This window comes from Rhodnius prolixus, unplaced genomic scaffold (assembly GCF_049639745.1).
Source record: "Rhodnius prolixus isolate KJV_2025 unplaced genomic scaffold, Rpr scaffold_9, whole genome shotgun sequence".
Classification (NCBI taxonomy): domain Eukaryota; kingdom Metazoa; phylum Arthropoda; class Insecta; order Hemiptera; family Reduviidae; genus Rhodnius; species Rhodnius prolixus.
In genome coordinates, this window is record NW_027411604.1 from 17,775,756 (window position 1) to 17,797,498 (window position 21,743).

Below are 21,743 nucleotides of genomic sequence, written 5' to 3' on the forward strand. Positions count from 1 at the left end.
ATAAAACTCCAACTTTAGAATTATAAAATATTACTTATACACATATAAACTTGCACAAACCTTAAAAAATTACTAGGTTTTCTTCAGTTACAATCATCATTTTTACAATTTTTTTTACGATTCTTAAACCCATTACATACCATTCAATTGTTAACATCCATGTAACCTCCCTCCCTAAGTCGGCCAGTGTATTCAAGTGTGTAGTGAGTTGTGAGACGCAGTAATTAAAGAAGTTCAAATCTCTTTTTGTTCAAATCATAAATAAATAGTTCGATAAAGTCTAAGTTTTATTAATTTTTCTATTTTTATTTACTTTCCCGGTAGATTAAGAAAGTAAATATGTACGTTACACGGTGGTTCCTAAACAATCTTCCTCTCTGGTTGTACTAAAATGTAAAAGGAATGTCATTTGAATTTTAAACAACTTGAAACTAGGGATACCTCGCAGAAGGAGAGCTCTGAAGAATGGGATTTCCACAGTTTTACTTGACTTTTTTAACTTCTCGCTTTCATATGTTTTAAACAGATTAATTTTAAGCTGTACCTATATTTTATTTAAACTGTACTGGGAATACGCAAGCGATTGCAAGATCACCAGCATATATAAACATCAATTCATTTAACTGTTAATTCTTATTTTCATTTCTCTTACATTCCGAAATTAAAAGGAACAGACTTAATATCTCGCTTTGCAAAACTTCCTACCTGTTGTCGAATTTCAGTTCTCCGAAGTTATGCATAACAATGTTAGCGTGATGTTTCAATTTTAAATAATTTATGTACATATGTGCTGTCTAAGAGGAAAACCGTAGAGATTTTTATAAAATTGCGTCTAAAGCTGAATTTCTAAAGTAAGATTAATCGCACTAGAAAGAGGAAAAGATGAGTCGATGGAGTGAGTCTCTTTCCGATCAGAAGCCGTTTTGTCAACGTAACATATGTATATGTTACGTTATATGTTATATAAGTAAATATTCTGAGTGAACAGTTCAACTATATAATTTATTAAGAGTGATTCCATGATAGTTGTTAAGGGAATCATCTGGGCCACAAATTTCAATGAATACAACTTCACAATAAAAAACATGTTTCAAGTTATTTTTATTAATGAATATAAATATATATATGTACAATTTATCTTATAATTACTTTTTCAACATGTACATAACAAGATATTAAGAATGAATTTGTTATAACATAATCTATCTATGGATAGAAATACTCTTCATATTTGTATATAACATATTTACAAAACATATTTTCTTTATTATAAACAAATTAGAATAAAATTAGATGAAACAGAACTATGAATGGAATGTAAACATAGTCAAGTGTCTTCAATTTCAACATCAATCCTTGGGAAGTGATTATAAAATGGAATTGAATGTAAATTAGTAGCAGAATTATTAATATTTAGTGAAATGATTCGAAATCCAAATATTATCTAGGAATAGCTTTTGATTACTTAGGTGTCAGTTATTTACACCTATTGAGTAATGAAGTCGCTGACAGCAAAGAGAGGTCAAAATTTTTAGAAGAAAATGGTAATTTCTAAGTTAAGAGATTCAGCGAAAAAAATAGTGCTTTAGTTTGAAAACTTTTATAAACTATAGAATTGTTTATCTCCAAAAATCCTTAGTTAATCGAATAATAATAATAATAAACCAATTTGATGCCCAAACAAAGAATGAAATTCGAAACACATACGAATCTTCACAATTTAAAATATCAGCAACACGGAAAATTTATGTTTACCAACCTAAGAAACCTCATTAGTAGACAAATCCCTTAAAAGATCTGGTGTACAAGACTAAAGTTTGAAACGAAATAACCAGGAAAAATTCTTAATTTTAAGTATAAAATACGTTTATTTTCATTAGATATCGAATTTCTTCCAACCATTCGATGAGATTCGTACTCAAGAGAATAACTAGAGTCTGTTTCTTTTCTCGTTTATTAATTAAAAAAAAACTCGTTTTAATTAACCTATTACAGCGAATAATGCAGAGAGCAATTTTCATATTTATTCCGTTTTCTAGAGATAAAATAAGGACTTCTTTATTCAATACACCAAGAAATTATTTATGATTCAAGGCCAATAGTAGTGAAGAGAGTTGGAGAAAGTTTGAAAGGAATGAGTCAAAGTTGTAGAGTATGGATAGTTCTGCGAGATTCTATCTTTTGGAAGACTGTCACTGCTACCCAAATACTAAACTAAATGTTATAAAAAATTTATTGTCTTCAATGCAACTCAATATGCTAGTATAATTTAAAATGGGAGTGTCATTTTCATTAATCCAATGTAGCTTAAACTCAGTCTAGAAAACAAGAGTTCTTTCACCGAGGAACATAACTTCCCACTTCAAAATAGACCAGTTCTAAAAGTTCTAAACAGAAAAAACTAAAAAAATATTGTACATACTACAATTCTTGCAGATCTATGATGACGTAAAAACTGGAAGGTAAAATCTGACTATATTCTCATTGTGCCCACCAGAACATGTTATAAAATGTATGAATGGCATGTTGTGACTATGCAGAAAACGGGTATCTTCTCGCAGTAAATAGCGTTTCTTAGTTAACTTGGGCTTAAGAGGGGCAATTGGAGCTTTTTTTAAAGCCTTCATGTTGAGTGATGATGGAGGGATGTTACAGTATATTTTAATGTATTTTTTTTATCCTAATCTGCCGACTTTCTGATTTCTCCAGAGAGATTAGGCGGTAATCAGGATTACCATCTTTAGCATACCCCTTAATTTTAATTTGAACTCCAGGGAGCGCAATGCGGCATAAAGATAAGTTGGCCCCAGACTAAGAGAAGTTACTTCTTTATGCTCATTTCTAAATCTAAATGGCCATCCAGCTGGAGCTTAAAAAGTGATCTATTTTTTTTATCTACTTCTTCCTCTTCCCTGGGACTTCCGCAGAGTACTGGGCACTAGGAGTGGTCTTATCAATACCAGAGGTGTTGCAGGTTTCATCTGGTTAATACATGCATGTTCATTTCATTCTTTTGTTTTAGTTGGGCATTAATCCAATCAGAGATGAATACAAATATTTTATACCATAAATCTTAATAATATGGAATTTAAAATGAGAAAAATTAAGTTTAAAATGTTTAGGCTTCTTGCAATTCTGATTTATTGATAATAATAATTATTATTTATATGGTTTAGAATTAAAATTTAAACAGGTTACTTTAAGGCGTTGACAGTTTTCGTTAATTTCGGACCTTTTGATTATAAGTATTGTACATTTCATTAATTTACAGCTTAACATTTCATAATTTGAATAAATTGGCAAAGAAACCCAATTAAAATAAAAAAAGGAACCCAATATCCCTTTGTAAATAATTAATAATTATTAATGGTTTTGATAAAGTAAGTAAAATTGTAATCAGCAAAATTTAAAAAAAAAAAATATTCAAGCTAATAAATTTAAAAATTATAATATTTACATGATGAAGCAAAAAATAGACATGTATACCTAAAATCTAAATGGCCATCCAGCTGGAGCTTAAAAAGTGGATCTATTTTTTTTAATTTTTCTACATTACAATTTTTTACATTACACTATTATAATATTTCTCCAGTATTCTGTACAAATAAAAACCTACTTTTTCGAAGATTCTGGAGGGAAGCTTTGAGATCAATTTTAGTGCTGAAAAAGTCAACAATTGGTTGGCCAGTTAATGTTGTAGCTAAGAACTGCTCAATTGCTATTGACCATTCAGCTTCTTGTCCTGGATTGCCGTTGTGATCTGGAATCTGTAACATAGACAATGTTTGCAATGTATTCCAAACTCTTAAAATGTTCATTCTTTCTAAAAATGTTCATAAATAATACAACATAAAAAAAAAACATAGACATTCTTAATTAAAGATTTTCTTCTAATACTTGGTAATTTTAAATTTCTTTCATGGCAAGGGATAGCAGGAAGGTTATGAACAGGTATCCTTAAGAACATCCTAAGAAATAATTTTCGATAGAAATAATTCAAAACCAGTGCTATTAGGTTATTATTATACAAAGTTTATCTAGACTAATCAACTTACCTTTAATATGAATCTCGCACATGAATTTCGTTAATAGCATTTAATTATATATTTAATAAATTTAGTTTGCTTTTAACATTATTAAAATAAATAATAGGTGAAAGGATTACACATACTTTCATACCTACATAGATTTTAGGGTTTCTAGCAAAACGCATTTTAAGAATCTAATCTGTGAACTTTAATTCCACTAAAATTCCTTTATTGTTCAAAAATTAGTACTTTGAATAATTAACATTTTACGGACGTAACGCGTGTACATTGCACCACCGAATGGAAAATACAAAGGAAGCTGGCTAATATTTAATATAAAAGTGATATGCCTCTCAACATATACGTGCAATGTTTTTATGTATATAAAAAAAAAAATACCATTGCATTTTTTTCCAACCACTGTTCTCCTGCTGCAACTAAACTTTCATTAGATTCATCTCTAGCAACATAAAAACTTTTTCCAACATCTCCAAGACGAAACAGCAAAGTACCTAGAATAAATAATCTGATATAAATGTATCAGCAATAATCTATTACATGTCCTGAAGAGAACCTACTCCCTAAGGCGAAAACATGGCTAAAAATTAAAAATATATGATTGAAATCGCAATATTTTTTATTCCAATAGGAATAATGAATCAGTTATCAAAATCAGTAATTTCTTTTTTTTTTAGTCATTTCAGAATGGTTATTAACATATATCACTTCATGTATTTCACTATGTATAAACCAAGTCATTAACTTTAAGCCAAAATGGTGTATTTTCTATAGGACTAATCAACATATTGATTGATTAAAATAATATAAGCAAAATAAATACATAATTTAAAATTATTCGTAAGAAAATAAGATAACTTTAGATTCTATTTCAAAATTAATTTTTCTTTAAATTACAATTTCAAATTAAATATAAGATTATAATTACTCACCAACAGTGGCTAAAGAGTGATAAAGTTCTTCATCGCCTAATTTATGTTGCATTATGTCGTAAATAGTTCTCCACATGGCAATAAAATGAGGTTGTTTCATATTCGGTAAAGATCTATTTGAACTTTTATTTAATTCAGATGTAATCATGCCCCTTAGTGACGACATACTTTTCACCTCCCAGGATAGCTCTTCGCCTGCCAATAGAAAATTGATTCATTAAAAATTGTAATAAATGAGAATTTTTAATTACTGCAACTTTATAATGAGTAAAAAAAGGATTACAACAATCTACTTATATTTCTTGTACCAATAAATATTGGTTGGAAGAAAAATTATACGGGTTTCAGTCAGTATACTTCAAAATTGCATAACATAACTAATGCAGAATAAAATAAAAACAGATAATTTGTTATAAATTATTCTACTCACAACACGGTATTAAGTAAATATTTCACTGAGAAAAACGCTTTGATAAAAACCCGTTAAAGTTTTCTTCCAACTTAATATGAGTAATACACAATTCCTCTTGAACCAATGTTGCACTGATGTTTCCAATTTATGAACCAATTAATTAATAAAAAATTCAAGGTATTGAAAAAAGTTTCGATTGGGTAATTTTAATGGTAAAATAAGATTCCTTTACTAAACAAATGATTTTATTATTCAGATTCTTCTTTAAAAGACCAGATATTAAACGAGAATTAGTATATTAGATTGATTAGCAAACTTTAGAACCTAATTACAAGAACTACAGCATGAAAATATAGTTTATTTAAAGTTGGATACGTTACTCAATGTTTAGACCCTGGACAACTGAAGTGTTATTCTAAAACTCTATGAGCAATAAATAATTACTCTTCGGTCAAATGCCTTAAGTAACAGTTCTCCCAAAAAAATCATAATACCAAATTTTCCGGAAAACTTATTAAATAAAAAGTCTTTGCACTTTTTTAAATGCCAAATTTATGGAAAAATCATTGAAGCCTTAATTAAACTTAAAAAAACTTTTGTGTCGATATACCTGTCTAATCTGCTATACCTTTGTTTTTGAGATTTGTATGTAAAAACATGTATGGGTAGAATTAGATTTATAATTCTAATAATTCAGCATTTTTCCCATTAAAAGAAATGGCCTGTTCAATCTCACATACTCGTGATTGTTCATAGTTCACTAATTTGGGCAATCACCACTTTAGATCATTCACTCTTTCACTTAGTCATACTCTTTAAAACAACTCCATTCTTACACAAATATTAAGACCTAAAAAAAAGTTAACAACACTAATAATGAAGAAAAATTATTCAAACCTAACATTACCTTATAAATACACTTATTTAAGGCTTTATAATTCTAGAACCTGAACTTCAAAATGAAACAAATATCAGGAAACTGTTCCAATACAGTACACTTTTTCTTCTTTTTTTTTAGGTAAGGAACTGAAGAATTTTTTTTTACAAACACTATGATTTTGCCGACTTTTATATTGGACGAAATCAGGGTAATTTGATTTCGAAAAAGGTTTCCAGCAATGTGGACTAAACCAAATCGTTTTAAAGAAGCAAACACGATTCTGTATGAAAGGAATCAGGATTTCGTTCAAGACTGTTTATGAATTTAATATACATAAAATGAATCTGTACTGAAGTTTAAAATAAAAAAAGTAGAGGGATCTGAAAAATAAAGGAGCAATTACTTACTTCAGGACGACCTTAGCATTCTACATTAAAAATAGTTTCACTTATTAATCAGTTACTTATTTATGTTTTCTTCCAAACTGGGCCTAAACTTTTATAAAATATTTTAAATGATTAGAACTGGAAGGTGGATCACAACACTTTGGAATAAAGACCTACTGGCTCTCCAATATGTATATCATTTTTAAATCTTTGACAGCTGATAAAAGTGAAACCTTTTGAGGCCTTATCAGCTGATTACTCCACTCAGGCATGAAAAGGAATAATAAATTTAGCTAAGATGATCCCTTTCATCGTATACAAAAAAAAAATAAAGTCACTAGAAGTTTTAGAATAAAAGACACATAAACTAAATGCACAACTTGAGTTATATGGAGAGAACATTGCTCTCCTATTATTCCATCAACTTTAGAGTTCTATCTTGGTGATCAAGAGCTCATTGGCAATTCAAATGTTAACTTACTTAAATTTACGTTATTTTTTTTTTGGTTTTGCACACTTCAAGCTTGTTTCAGCCAAAAAAACATTCTCCTTCTAAAAAAAGTGTACATTGACTGACGAAACAAACATATTCACAAACATATAAGAGAAGTCACAAGACAAATATTTGCTGCTAATGAATTTAAACTAAAACAGAAATATTTTTAAAATACTTTACAATCTATATAACACACTAAACCTACTAATTTCCTGAAGGGTGATTAATATTAGCGCCAATATAAAATGATTTCAAAACTTAACTTATCTAAATAGTAATCAAGCAATAATAACAGCAAATATATATACAATTTAAATCAAATTTTTGGTAACTTTAACACCGAAATGATACACAAAATTTTGCTCTAAGATTATTATCAACAACGTTTTTTAGTTTACTACTAAATACGTTTTAATTTAAATTTTTGCTTTGCCCAAGAAAGGTTAGTTCTTGCATGCGATTACTACAAAAATAAGAGTGCATCGTTTAATTTAATTTAATTATTTAATATTGTGTCATGCAAGAGATTCTTTTGTATTTCAATTTGAGACACACCTGCTTGACTGTTGCCTCTTTCTAAAATTGGCGTTGAATCAGTAGAGCTTGAGCCAAGGCTAAATGATCCTTCTTCAAAAAATTCTACAGCTTCTGATGCAATTTCCGCACCATCTTCCAAAAAACATTTGAAATATAAATCTCAAAATTTCAAATGACTGTATATATTAGTTTTTCCGTCTAATTGAGAAATTTGATTTATTATAAAAACAAAAATCATTATAAGTTTAATTGCATAGTATTGATAATCATGTATTATTTATAAGAAAAGAGTTAAAACGTGGTAGTTACGAATTGGTAAACATTACAGTTGATATAATTTTTTGATAAAAATGACAACAGTTCTTGAAAGATTAGAAAATAAACTGGGAGATGTGTAAAAGGTTCAGATTTCAAAACACACGAACCAAACACTCTACGCTGACACTATACTTATACATGGATAAAAAAACAAAACACAAAGTAATGTAATTCCGTCATTAAGGGACAACAAATGTTTTGTTAAATAATTAACATATTTGAACTTAACTTCTGGTTACATTTAGTAAAATATCTGTACCGATTAATATAAGTTTTTACAGGTTCCGTGAATTCAAGATGGGCAGAGACGATTGTCAGCCACCAAAGACAATTTATACGTCAGAAAGAGAAGAATGAAAAAGAGGAAAGATAAGAAAAAACCGAAGCATAAACAGACTAGTAAATTAAAGCGATCTGCAAATGTCCAAATTTGATTAGTTAGTAAATAACGGCGAATACGATTCGTTTTTAATGCACGTAAATAAAAAATATAACACTTTTGGTATTAAAATAAGGGTCACAAGGGAACAACTAATTGCGCATGCTTAACATACAATATAATTATATTTAACAGGTAGCTAAGTATATTATTTTAAAAAAATGGTGCCGAAACCTGGAAATTTGAATTTCCGATATCGCTCTTGTCATATAGGTGAAAGGAGAATTACGAAACCTAAACGAAAGGACGCTTCCTCCTACCCACAGTGGTGGCGCGTCATAGACAATATGCGAGGAAACAATAGAATACAAAGATGAGCGTCATTTGGAGAGTGAACCACTGCAATGTAGTTATTGGCTAGAGTCACAACCACTGCGCCTTCCCGAACTATCTAATCTTAGAAAAATCTTGTAAGATTAAAACTTTCTTGAAATTGAAGCCAATCTACCAGGAAAAAAAAAATTATAACAGTGAGCGATCTAAAATGTGGCAACAGAATTATACATTCATGGTTGGCTAATTTAATAAAAAAATAATTTCTTCTAAAAGCAAAAATACTGAAAAACAAAAGCGAAGAAATAACTTTTAAAAAGCGAAGAAGAAGTAACGGAAAGTAAAGACAAAGAGGATAACATTAATGTGAAAACAAATGAAGTAACGGATAAGAACAAACAGGAAGAATTCGACTAAGAAAATAGCAAAAAGGATGCAAAAGAAGATACTGAAATGTGGAAATGTGAAAAAAAAAAATTGGAAAAGTACAATCTATGGGGAAAAAAGAGACTGTAGCAAAGATGTAAACGAGGTTGAAGAAGAATAAAGCAAGATAAAGGCCCAAACTGTTGAAAACGTTACCATATAGGAATGCAGGTGAGTAGGGAATGATAAATGAACTTAAGGTTAAAGCTCAAGGTCACGTGAACAATGGGTCTGATGAAGAAGAAATTTTGGCCGAGGAGAGTGTATTAAAAATTAAATAATGGCTGTACATAATGTAATAAAGTTACATTAATTTCAAAAGCTATTTGTAAAAGTTGATCCACAATCAAATTATACTGAACGGAAAGTTACTTAGTAGCATATTTTTATCGAAAATTCTAGGCAATCAATGATTTCATACGTCACTACATGCTTGCTTCCTTTCACTCACATATTCACGATTCATCAGATATTGAAGTGTAAATCTTGAGTGAACAAAAATACGACTTGACCTCACTATAATTTTCGGAGTTCTAAACTGCAAATTTTAAAAGATATATAATAATTACAAACTTGATCTAGGTTATAAAACTAAACATTATCCAGAAATGACATTTTGGATCCACTTTAAATCCCCATCTGCTGTCAAAATCCACAAAAAGAATTCATCTAATCAAATTATTAAAATAAAAAATATTGATCTACTTGTTTTTAATGTACATACGAAGTTTAGGCATTTTCAAAAACCAGAAATTGAAAAATCAATTCAAGTAGTGTGGTTGAATTTTCCACTTGTTGAATTTTCTAACTTCAGAAGCGGAAATTTATGGAAACTTTTATCGTTCCATTAAAAGGCGCAAGAAAAGAACAGTACATTGTCACGAAATGTTACTTTAAAGAGAAAACTGCCTCTCTCCCAGAGTTGCCCTTAATCGAAATATGTTTCAAATGAATGTTATGAAAAATCTATTCTGTAAACTGGTAGGACTAAGTTTTGATTGTTATGTTACAATCAGCTCCCTTGGAGGATCTCATCGCAATATGAAGTTAGGAGATTTATTGTTTTTGAGATATTTTGTTCCAGGAACTCTTCTGAAAATTTTCTGTGAGAAATTAAAATCTAAAATTTATATTATCGCAATAATTTCCTTTCATAAGTAAGTGAAAGTAATTTTAGTAGATAGCATTAAAATAAACGTCGATGCGCCGAAAAAAAAATAATTAAATGCTTACAAAACAAAATGCTATGTGTTGCTGCATACATGCAGTTTAATAAATTCATGCTCAGTTAAAAGTTCGGTTAAAATTTACTTTTCATGCAACATTAATCACTTTTAAATTAAAGTTTAAAAGTTACTAGTTTAGGACTAATTAAAACTGCAAGAGAACAATAAACGTTCGCAGAAATATTACGCAGTTCCTAATATATTTCAAGGAAGAAACCTATAGAAAAGAAAATATTTCGTTAGCTACTACACAGAGTAAGCCAACTAAAAAATTTTCAAAATAAAGAACAACAAATAAAACATCTAAATGAACAAGATGACCAGACGGGTCTTCAAAGGGCGACTTTTTTTGAAAAGGCTTTTATCCATAGATTTGGCTTTTTAAATAGCATACCAAACATCAAATTAAACAACGATAATATTTCAATTTATCCATAAAACGAGGTTTACAGTAAATTATTTTAAATAAAATCTGGGTCAGCTATCCAAGACAAGAAAGTTAGCTTGTACTACCAATCATTAAGGGATTATTAACTTTTAACGAACTGAGATAGCTAACTTAAGTCGCTATTTTTTTTAAACTTTTCTCATGAAAAATTATCGTTTAAGAGAAAATAGGAACAGGATAAAGTTAAAAACTTAAATAAACTATTTTATTGAGAAATGCAATCAGAAACTCTTGAAATCAAATACTGTTCCAAGTAGAACCACAGTAATAAACAAATTTTAAGTCATTACAATTTTCATCGAGCTTAATGTTTCCTATTTGAAGCCAACCTTGAAGTGCTAAATAATTACTAGAGCTAAAATTAAATTATTTTAGTGAAAGTGTATAAAAAAGAAGAAGAAGAATCTTATAATTTTACCTGCTGAAGATGGAGGTGTCTTAAGCTCTGAAGTTGGTAATATTGGCGGTAGGTGCAAAATGAAGAACAGTCTTAAACGTACCGTTATATCAGCCACACAAGTAAGCCCAAGTGAAGTAACAACTTCTTTTACATTTAGAATGCCATCACTATTGCAATCCATTAGCTGTACGAAAAAGTTTTTTTTTTATTAATAATTGGTGCCTTAAAAAATCATTCGCCATTTTCCATTTTTATTGATGCTGCTTACGATGTTTAACAAGCGCTAAGTTTCAACGTTTAGCAGAAAAAGTTTTGCAATTTATTGTAGAGATTTATTAAAGCCCTGGTTTCTAGAAATAATGCACATTTTAGACCTTTCCCACTCGTTATCATTCTATTCTATTTTATATTCCCCACAAATTGATCATTCATATTTAAATTTTAGGAAACGGGTCAATAAATTGTCACTCTCAGCTCAAATTCATCTTGTCTTTAAAAAGATTCCAACAATAATTGTTAAAATAAAAAGCATATAATTTTATTACCCAGAAAAAGCCTGCAATATTTATTTTTTTACATTTTCGAATCTGCAACATTTACAGATTCATCAATTCGATATTGAGCTTCGAGACAAATAGATTTCAAAAAAAAAATGAAAGGTTAATTCTCAGTAGTTTGTAAGTATTTTGGACAACTGACTGAAAAAATGAAGATAAGAAACCAACATACAAAAAATTATGTCTAGTTTATTTAATATTTACCCTAAAAAGTCTTGCTGCTATATCTTCTGCATTTGGCCCTTTTCCCCAAGGGCAAACTCCACCAAACAGAAGTTTAAAAAGATCAAAATCAATTCTGTAAGCTTCATAGGGTGGTAAGGATGGATCATATCTGAAATTAAATGAATGGCTATTACAAATATTTTAATCTTTTGTATTATGGTTCACTACGTAGCAAGATGAAGCTCTGCATTAATAGAATGATCTTACTTTTCATCTGGTTTTCTTCTGCTTACTAATTCTTCTCTTATAAATGAGACTAAATCCTAAAAACAAACAAAAAATTATTTTACTTAAAAGTCAAATAACAAAATAATGCCATATAACAACATTAAAAATAATAATAACCAATAATTCATCATGTGTAAAAAAACCAAGTGACTGTACACTCTTCACAATATTTCTGCCCAAACTATCTTCTAAATTTTGTACAACTTTCAGCCTATGTTTAGTCCGTAAACCTTCTATTCCTTCTGCAGTAATACTTCCATATTTGGAGTAGGCATCGTAAAGTAATGTTTGAACTGAAATACTCTGTAAAAATTATATTTACAAATTACAGAAATGGCTTCAAGATTTTGGCAACCATTGATTCTAACCATCATACGTATATTTGTACTTTTTTTTAGTTAATTAATTAGTAAAAATATAAATTTACAGCTTGGAAAAAATTTGTAAGCCAGAGTTGAAGCAAAAAGTAAAACCTGACTGTAAGTAATAATGACTATGATGAATACTATAATCAAAGTAGAGGAAACGGAGAGAATACTGACAAAAAGAATGTAATAGGGCAAGAAAAGTGAAAGATTTTAACAGTTGTGCTAAAAAGTAATACACAATTTTTAGATAAATTATAAAAAGATCAACTTTATGAAATTAAAATTATGCTAATAGTTCAAATGTCTTGAAAATTGGGTATGGGTTACTTGAATTTATTGTTATTATTAGTCACTCGTTTAAAAGTTTAGCTATAATGAATTCAAAGTTTCACTCCAATTTAAAACTTTCCACAAACTAATGCCAGAATGGACGGCTGAAATGAATTTCAAATTGTTTCTAAATGTAAAATACAAGAATTTAAAAACTAACCTTATTGATAGTTTCGCCATCTTTAACAATTGGATGTTTATTATTCTGCTCATTGTAAACACCTGACAGATACGTAGTTAATACCTGCATGGCTTCTCCATCATCACTGCAATCTAGTAGCTTATCTTGATTTGCTTCAAGTACAGTCAAGGCAACCTAAATTTAAGATTGTAGTTGAATACCTGATACAGATTTAAACGTCAATGAATTATAAAAAAAAAAATGTTTTTGAATTAAATACTTACTTGAAATATGGCTTTAGCTCCGTCATAAAAGAAGCAATCCATTATGTTCACAGCACTCGAGTAAGGCATTACGCTAAACAATTTAATTTGAATTAGTAAATGTAATTAATTAAGTGATAGTAGTTTTACGATTTTCAAAAAACATATTACCTTAAAAATATCGTTAGGAACCAAGAAAGAGAAATCATTTTAATCATGCCTAGCTGTTTTAAGGCTAAATGTAAATGTGGTAGATGATCAGCGACTAAATCATCCAACACTTCTTGATCGACAAGAGCTCCAACAACTTTTGTGTTATAATAATCTGGTAATAAATGTTCGCATAAACAAACTAAAAGCCAGAACGACTCTTCTTCTGAACAATAAATCAATAAAACAGATGTAACAATATTCATCGCCTGACAGTAGCCTGAAAACAGGAGATAAAAAATTATTCAAGTTCTACAAGGTTGCTCTCACAATATTGCAACTTAATTGACAATTTTGCATCGAAATTGACATTTTCATTACTCATTACTAGCTCCCACAGTTGATTAAAAATTATTAAATAAATTTAAATAATTGTTATTATTATTACATTTAACTACTTCACAAAGGTAGATGCACACCTATTTGAGGATTTCTTGCAGCGTAAGCTGTTAAAACTCTTCTCAGCGCATCGATTCCAACTTTAGTTTGAAAAGCAGGATGTTCAGGCAGAGACCTGTGCAAATCTCTTTCGATTTCATCGTTTGCTGTACATGTTTTACCTAATCCTCTCGAAACCATGGTTTTATACTCGGTTGGATGACTCAATTTTACATTCCAAGCACCTGCAAAAAAAAAAAAAAAACAAAAAAAAACAAATATGCTTATAAACTCAATGTAATTAAAATAGTTTAAATAGCTTTGATGCAAATAGTTGATACTGTATCTTAAAAATAAATCTACTTACATTTGGTGTAAATTATAAGGCTACAATGTACCAAATGTAATAAACAAATCGAAAATGCTTGCATTTGCCATGAAAGTGAATCATAACAAAAGTAATTCATTCAAAACAATGTTTACCCGAAAAAATCAGCCACAATTCCCTGCGAACAGAATCAGGTATACCCTGTAGAACCAATCTTACAAGTTCTGTAGTTTTATACATGGATACACCTCGACCATATTCATCAAAATGAAGTTCCCATTGCTTGGTCTTGACTTCTTCTTGTGCTTGTACTTCCCTTGGTAATTCAGTTTTGAATTTTGTTCTCATTGGAGGTTCTGGATCCCATTCATCATTTTCTATAATGTTAAATAAACTCTAATTAAGAAACAGGTAGAAAGGTACTCAGTTACCAGTGACTGTTATAACGAATATATGTAATTAAAGTGCAAGTTTTATGGACACATTCTGTAAATTATTTCATTAAACATTCATAACGGTATCAACCAGCCATCACAGAGAGATAATGAGGTGCTTAGAGAATAATATAGATTTAATACTAAGAAATTTTGCTACAGACTGTACTTCCATTCCATTTCTAAATAATTAAATGCATGTTACATCACGATTATCTTAACTCTTTGGGGCTAGGTGGGTTAAAAACTGTCCCACCTTTTGCTTAGCTTTTGCTGCATGGTGGGATATATTTTAACCCACCTCGAAAAGTGTAAGTTATTCATACATACAGCTTAATATGTTATTTAAAGTTTTTCATTCAGTTGGCAGTGCTATGCACCAATGGTAAATGCGTAAATAAGTGAAATAAGTTTTATATTTATTATAAACTTGACCGATAGTAAAAAATGGTGGCACCGCATACTGTTTTATTATTTGGATGCAGCTGTTGTTAATTCATATATTGTTTACAAACAATTGGGTCAAAACATGGAACTTAAACATTTCAAGGAACAGTGCGCTGAAGGACAGTGCTGTACTATCTGCAAAGTTCCGCTTGTTTTTGGTAAAACGTTGTTTGAATGAACATCATATAAAGCATTAGTTGCATAGTGGTATTATACAATACCAGTGTCCCACACTAAAAAGGACTATTGAAATGTTATTAATTTTTTCTTTTCTTTTTCTTATTTCGAGAGTAATGATTGTTTGAGAGGGATGACTACATGTGTAAAATAATGGAAATGAATGTTTATTTCCATTTTTTTATAGTATAAGAAATTCTGTGCAACTAGGGCTTTTATTTTCTTTAAAATCGTGTGCCTCAAAGAGTTAATAGACAAAATTGCTTCAATCAAAAAAAGAACAAAGGTTGAAATGTAATAATAAATTAAACAAACCTTCCAGTTGAATGTCTGCTGGAACCTTCTCTGCTGCACCTTTACTTTTAGCGCTAAATAAAAAATATTTATATAATTAAACTATTTTACTAATAAAATCATGCATAATCTCAATAAATAAAATAATAATTACTTTTTAATGTCAGCAAGAAAGGTGGAAATCTTTGTCATGAAAAACTCCCTATCGTGAATTTGTGAAAAGAGAAAAGTTGGTCTAACACCAGTTTCAGTAGTTATCACAACAGATTGGGTAACAGAAGTGTTCGTACTACTGTTTTGACCTTCGACTTGTGCTACATCACGTAATGGTATCACCACACTTACTAAATTTTTTACCTAAAATTAATAAATTGTAAAAATATGAAAATAATCATTTCAATATTATATAATAAGTAAATTAATTAGGTCAGATAGCTGATTCATAATTTTTAATTTTACTAAATAAATATTTTATAAAAATGTAGTAAAATCAGCAGTGCATGAATCAACAACCTTTGACGATGGACGAAAATCCGAAAAATGTAGGTCATATAAAAAACATACGAGCTGCGGTGCATAAAATCAGAAATTTTTTTTTGTTTTTATTTAACTGGTCACAAAGTGCGGGTCATATTTTGAGCATTCGCGGGTTCTACAGCTTGAATAAGAGCACACGCAAATTGTTAAATAATCACAACGTAGAGCACTGCTCTCCCAAAAGATTCTTGTTTCAAAATTTACTTTTTTAGGAACTCTCACAGTTTTATGTCCGGTGACAATTTGAGAAGGCTCCTGGCTTCAATAGCCTTCATGTTGTACCACTCTTCCTAGTATGTCTTTGTCCTTCCTCAAAATATCTGGAAAAATATTAAAGGGAGCGTTTGTTGCTTCAGAAAGTGGTTACTCCAAAAATGAATCCCAAATCAAGAATTGGAAAGACTGTAGGGAGGGAACACATCCCTACAATAGTATGTACCCAGATTCTCTAGGGAAATTCCAGCCCTTGAGGAGCCAGCAATAGGGAAATTATTCCAGCATTATCAGAAATAGAGCGGAGCCTGAAGATTTTATTAATTACTATCTCTTAACAGAGAACATGTACTCTTCAACTACTTGTTAACCGAAGCAGGCTTTCTGTGGAAGTCACAAGTTTGCTTGAGTCAAGAAAGGTTACAAGCCTAAAAAAAAAAACCTCAGAGCTGTGTTTTGGGCACAGAAACCCTTGAATCAATTTAATGCTCACTGTATAAAATTTTGAAGATGCGACAAAAACAAAGGTAACTCTGCCAAAACAATGGCAATATTGTTTTTATTGTGCAGCTCACTGGCATGATCTTCTAAATAAATAATTTATACTCAACAAATAAAATGTTATATAAACAACAAGGGAAAAAATAAATATATTATATTTACCCTACTTTCAAAGCAGACATAATTATGTGAAACATAAATACGACCCCACACATTTGTTTTATTATATGGTGTCCATAAAGATCCTTCAGTACTACCATCAAGTTTTTCTGAAGCTGGAAGCCTAAATTTCAATCTGTACGCTTCTGAGGAAGCTCTAGCATCCAGATCTCTCTTAATGAAAGACTGTTTTTTGGATACATTTTTACTGAAAGTAACAAAATAATAATTCAATTCACTAACATAAGCTAAGTATCTATGTAACAAAAATTTTTTCAGTACCACTTTGAAATTACTTTTATTTCTTCAATTAATTTAGTTGGGTGAAATGTTCAATTAGCTCACCTTAGTTTTCGTAACAGATCTTTATCTTCATTAAATCCAGTTTTCTCTTCAATTAGTCTAAATAAATTTTATTTCAATTAATAAATTAGGAATGACAAATAAATAAGTACTGATGCTAATATTTTAAAAACTCACTGTTTCATTGTTAAGTTCACTAACTGCTCCATTAGTTTAAATGTTTCTCCAAGGTGAAGAAAGGTTGAAAAATAATACTGAAAAATGAAAGAATAGATATGGCTCAGTGAAAGTTACAACTGCATCTGAGCACTTTTTAAAATGACTCAAGGGAAAAACTGTTTATCGATTTAGGCCAACTTTGCCCTTTTTCCGTTACAAAATATAAATAATATTTATTTCCTATACCATTTAAATTAATTAAAGAAATAATAATAATTTTAAACATTTTTTTTAAAAAACATTTACTTCTTTATCTCTGGTTGAAACAACAATGGATTCTGGAAAAACCAAATTATTGCTTCTCTGCAGATTCGTTACATCACTCCATCTTACAATAATTTTACGTTCTTTTCCTAAAATGAATGCATAAAAACACATGTGCTGCATGGATAAATATAACCATCCTTGATACGGTATCTTTCCTTTCCAATGGCTGAAAGAAAAGAAAATTATAATTTTTTATTTTGCCTTTATTATGTATGAAGCTTACATAAATATAATAAAGTCATCATTTCAACAAAAAGAACATAAGAACCTAAGTACATCGCAGGAGTAGACTACAATAATAAAAATATGGTTGTGACAGATTCTTTATATGATTTTAAAAATAGCAAAAACCTCTTTATATATTTGTTCAAGTCTCAGTCGTCCTCCATCACAACACTTTTGATAGATTTGCAAATGTTCGGTGAGGACTGTTTTGGAGTAGCCTCCTGGTACATTCTTACTAACTTTCCTCCCCAAATAGAAAACATCTATCTTTCCAGAATAAGTGAAGTTGAACTTCTATTTCTTTTAATTACCCTTTTCTAGTTTGGAGTCGAAGCCAATTCGAAAACAAAGCTAGTTGGAGATTTATTTAGTACGAGGAATTCTTTTAAATATTTAATCACCAGCGCGTTTGCGACGGCGAAGTACGAATTGTTTTCCTCATACTAACTGTGATTAATATTATTCCCCTAAATCTGCCGAATAATTTTCACTTTTTAAAAGCTAGACGACTCGCACCGCCATAATTCACGCAGTTACTCATGTGTTACATTCAGTGTTACAAAATGTCTTCAACATTTATCGTCCTTAATTTTTGCAATAAGTGTTCTTAGAAATGACTATACAGCTATACTTTACTTAATTTATATAATTTTAATAAAAACCTTAATGCAATAATTTCTCGCATAATAACGAACAGGTTCATTGCCTCCCCTCCAAAAAAATAAAAATAATAATTTCTCACATCCAATTGTTAAATGCCATCAATTAGCTTAAAGAAAATAAAATCAAATATAATATACAAAATTCAAATTAACGACATCCGTGAAATGAGGAAGTGAATAATATGCTAATAATAAGGTATGAGACATTACAACCTGTTGCATGGCCGCTGTAATGTTACATAATCTCGTAGAAACCACAATACAATGGATTATTAAAGAAAATAAGTAGATTAATTTCAAGAAGAGGTTTAAAATTACACTAGAAATATTTTTCAACATTTAAAATGGCAGCTGTTCATTTTTTTTGTTTTGAGTTTTGAAAAATAATTTTTTTTCTCATTTTAAAGGTTTGAATCTCTTTTCTTTATTCATATAACTAGTTATAAATGTATCTAATTGCAATTTTTTAAATTTTAGTAACTGACATCTTTGAAAAACACTACTTCTATTTAATTTAATTCTTACTTCAAGTATCTTTTTAAAACACCTAAGTTCAGTCCATCTGATGTGAGGCCTTATTGACAACTAAAGCACGCCACTTTCAAAACTTCCAAACAAACGTTTAACGTTATTATAAAAGTTGAACTATAAATAGTTACTAATCATTTTCTTACTTCTTAAAACAATTTTTATTGAATGATAAGATAATGTGATCTGTGAGTTATACGAAAGCCAAAATTTTAAAGACATACATTTCGAACAAACATCTTTGGTGTATACTGTTGATAATTGCCTATATCAACCAAGTTTTTAATCAAAGCCTTTCAACTGAATTAGTCAAAAAATTTTGATTTTTTTTTATATCAATCTAAACTGCTTAGTTGGATTTTTTTCTAATTTTATGCCTCCTACATAACGTTCATAAATACCATATAATCTCTAAGAATTTCGTTATTTTTTTTAAAGCTTTTTAATCATTTTTACTAATGAACTTGGCTTAAATTACATTTAAATTACAAAACACCAGTGATCAGTGAAGATGGCCCTAGGGTAGTAGAAACGTATTTTAAAAGAAAAGCTATTTTTATTAAAATATTAGCTTAAATAGAACTAAAGTAATCTATAGATCTCTTTTTTTTTTGGAAGAACAGTAAAAACAATTACTTCCAACAAACTCAATTTTAAAAGTTTGATCCAATACACTCCTCCTTCATCTTAAATTCTTCCTCAATTTGATCTTCACTTCCAATCCAATCTACTCTACCAGATCTACCTCAAGTTATGTGGGTTATGAAGTCAAAATAAAAAAATATTCAGTAAGTGCTCACCTTACATTTGTGAAATTCTAAACCAGATAGATGAAAAATCTGAAACCGATCACTGTTCCAGAACAAGCAGATATTGTGTCATTATTTTTTGACATTGTGGAACCAACCACATATAATCAGTCCACAATTACCTAACATTATTATTTTTTAATTAAATTAAATAAATTATATCTCAATTACCTACCTGCAGGAATAATGGCTAACTAATTTGTCATCAGCGGGTACATGAAATAGCTGTCGAAACTTTCTTGTTTGCTCACGATGTGATTTAGAATCTTTATCTGAAATAATTTTGCAATAAAATTAAATACAAATTAAGAAGTATCTCCTGTAGTCAAAACACTAATTTTTCATAAGTGTAAAGAGTTAGTAGGTGTTATTTTATACATGGAAAACTGTTGTAAAAAATTAACTCAATATTTTTTTGAGTGACATACTGAATATTATTTTTGTAACTTAAGTCATTTTTATTATATGAGCTCCATAAATTGAGGAATACAGATCGTATTTTATATTATTGTTATTTTTTTAATAATATAACAGGGAAAAGAATGATTATTGCTTTCTACCAAACCATTATCAGCGCAGATAACGATGATTAAACAATAACAATCAATTTTTTTAAGTTAACTGAAAACAATTGACAGCTGTTTGGAATCATTGTATGTTTTAAATTATTTTTTTAAGAAATATGACGGTAATCTGCATCTATTTATTACGAACCTTCACAATCTGGCAACTGCTGTGATGTAGCGATCATTGATTCAATTTTGCTCAAAACATAACTAGTTACTTCCTCTTCTTTTTCAAAATTTGATAACTCATCAAGATTTTCGTGCAGCCAGTCCCAATCTTTTTGAATTTCACTTAATGTGAGCGAACAAGAGATCACTAAAAAAAATATATTAATGTTAACTGAAGTAAAAGTGAGTCGTTAAAAGTAGGTTTTAATTAAATAAATTACTGTAATAAACATCTGAAGTTGGTGTTTGATGTAAAATACGGTAAGGAGGTGGTTTTGTATCAAAAATACTGTCTATAGTTCCAACAAAAAATCCAGATAAACTTCTATTTCCCTTGCCATGGCCTCTTCGTCTTTGCAATACAAAATATATACTAGACTTTTCAGTTGCCCTAAACATCCAATTTATCATATATTCACTCTTCATTTCAATATAAATTAACAGTAATATATTAATAAAAGTAATAGTAAACTTTACCACAAAGTCGAGGTTAATAGTATTTCTTCTGGTTTAACCCACATTGTTCATGAAAGTTATTAACAATACACTACATAGCACCATTAAAAAATTAAAAATAAATAAGAATATTCTAACCACCACTATGTGAATAAATAAAGAAATATGGGAACCTTAAAAAGTAACAAGACTGTTTCATTTCACAGTTCACACAGCTGATTGCGTTAACGTCAAAACAAACCTTCCCAACCACAAGCAGGGCCCTGCCTACATTGCCTGTGTTCTGTAGAAGACAGGCTTTGATTTTGATTAATTAATTCTCTAACCATTTTAGAATATTTTCAATGTATATATGTATATTTTGAAGCGAAGCGATTTTTCAGAACACTCAATTTTATCTTTCTCCACCCTTTAATAATTTTACCTTAAAGAGACATTTTTGACTGGCCTGTAAAAAAAAGCAAAAACCATTCAATTTAAGTATGCCCTGACCATAGCTAGAAAAAGTACGTTTACACTGCTTTTTATTTATTTATTTATACTGTACTATT

General features: G+C 29.5%; 2 protein-coding genes across 5 annotated transcripts in view; one reads left to right on the top strand and one right to left on the bottom strand.

Moving 5' to 3' along the window:
* LOC141454336 (ras-related protein Rab-37-like) overlaps nucleotides 1-6,662 on the top strand; it is a 164,934-nt gene extending 158,272 nt beyond the window's left edge. Inside the window, exon 9 of the transcript XR_012458634.1 lies at nucleotides 6,409-6,662. The gene's annotated coding sequence lies outside the window, so the exon portion shown is untranslated. The remainder of the gene's footprint in view (nucleotides 1-6,408) is intronic.
* Nucleotides 1,084-21,482, bottom strand: Tbc1d8-9 (TBC1 domain family member 8/9). Of its 4 annotated transcripts, none has more exons than XM_074128444.1 (23): nucleotides 21,214-21,481; nucleotides 20,958-21,127; nucleotides 20,717-20,884; nucleotides 20,178-20,274; nucleotides 17,758-17,944; nucleotides 17,470-17,546; nucleotides 17,335-17,391; nucleotides 16,993-17,197; nucleotides 15,734-15,936; nucleotides 15,601-15,653; nucleotides 14,383-14,604; nucleotides 13,941-14,144; nucleotides 13,483-13,741; nucleotides 13,333-13,405; nucleotides 13,088-13,243; nucleotides 12,347-12,532; nucleotides 12,209-12,264; nucleotides 11,981-12,128; nucleotides 11,238-11,403; nucleotides 7,708-7,821; nucleotides 4,979-5,173; nucleotides 4,428-4,540; nucleotides 1,084-3,767 (listed from the first exon to the last, which is right to left on the bottom strand). In XM_074128444.1, exons 1-23 carry the CDS (start codon nucleotides 21,255-21,257, stop codon nucleotides 3,576-3,578), a joined length of 3,345 nt encoding a protein of 1,114 aa, XP_073984545.1. In that variant the 5' UTR covers nucleotides 21,258-21,481; the 3' UTR covers nucleotides 1,084-3,575. The 4 variants fall into 4 exon arrangements, with proteins under 4 accessions (XP_073984545.1, XP_073984546.1, XP_073984547.1 ...); XM_074128445.1 differs by having other exon boundaries at nucleotides 11,981-12,110; nucleotides 21,214-21,480; XM_074128446.1 differs by lacking the exon at nucleotides 7,708-7,821 and having other exon boundaries at nucleotides 21,214-21,482.
* Between the last annotated feature and the right edge of the window lie 261 nt (nucleotides 21,483-21,743).

Bases quoted from the DNA above. Each gene is read 5' to 3' on its own strand.
- Tbc1d8-9 (XM_074128444.1), bottom strand. From the start codon at position 21,257: ATGTGGGTTAAACCAGAAGAAATACTATTAACCTCGACTTTGTG. The intron at 17,198-17,334 runs GTGAGCTAATTG...TGTTACTTTCAG, and splicing joins GATCTGTTACGAAAACTAAG to TAAAAATGTATCCAAAAAAC. The intron at 13,244-13,332 runs GTAAGTATTTAA...TCTTAAATTTAG, and splicing joins GAGCTAAAGCCATATTTCAA to GTTGCCTTGACTGTACTTGA.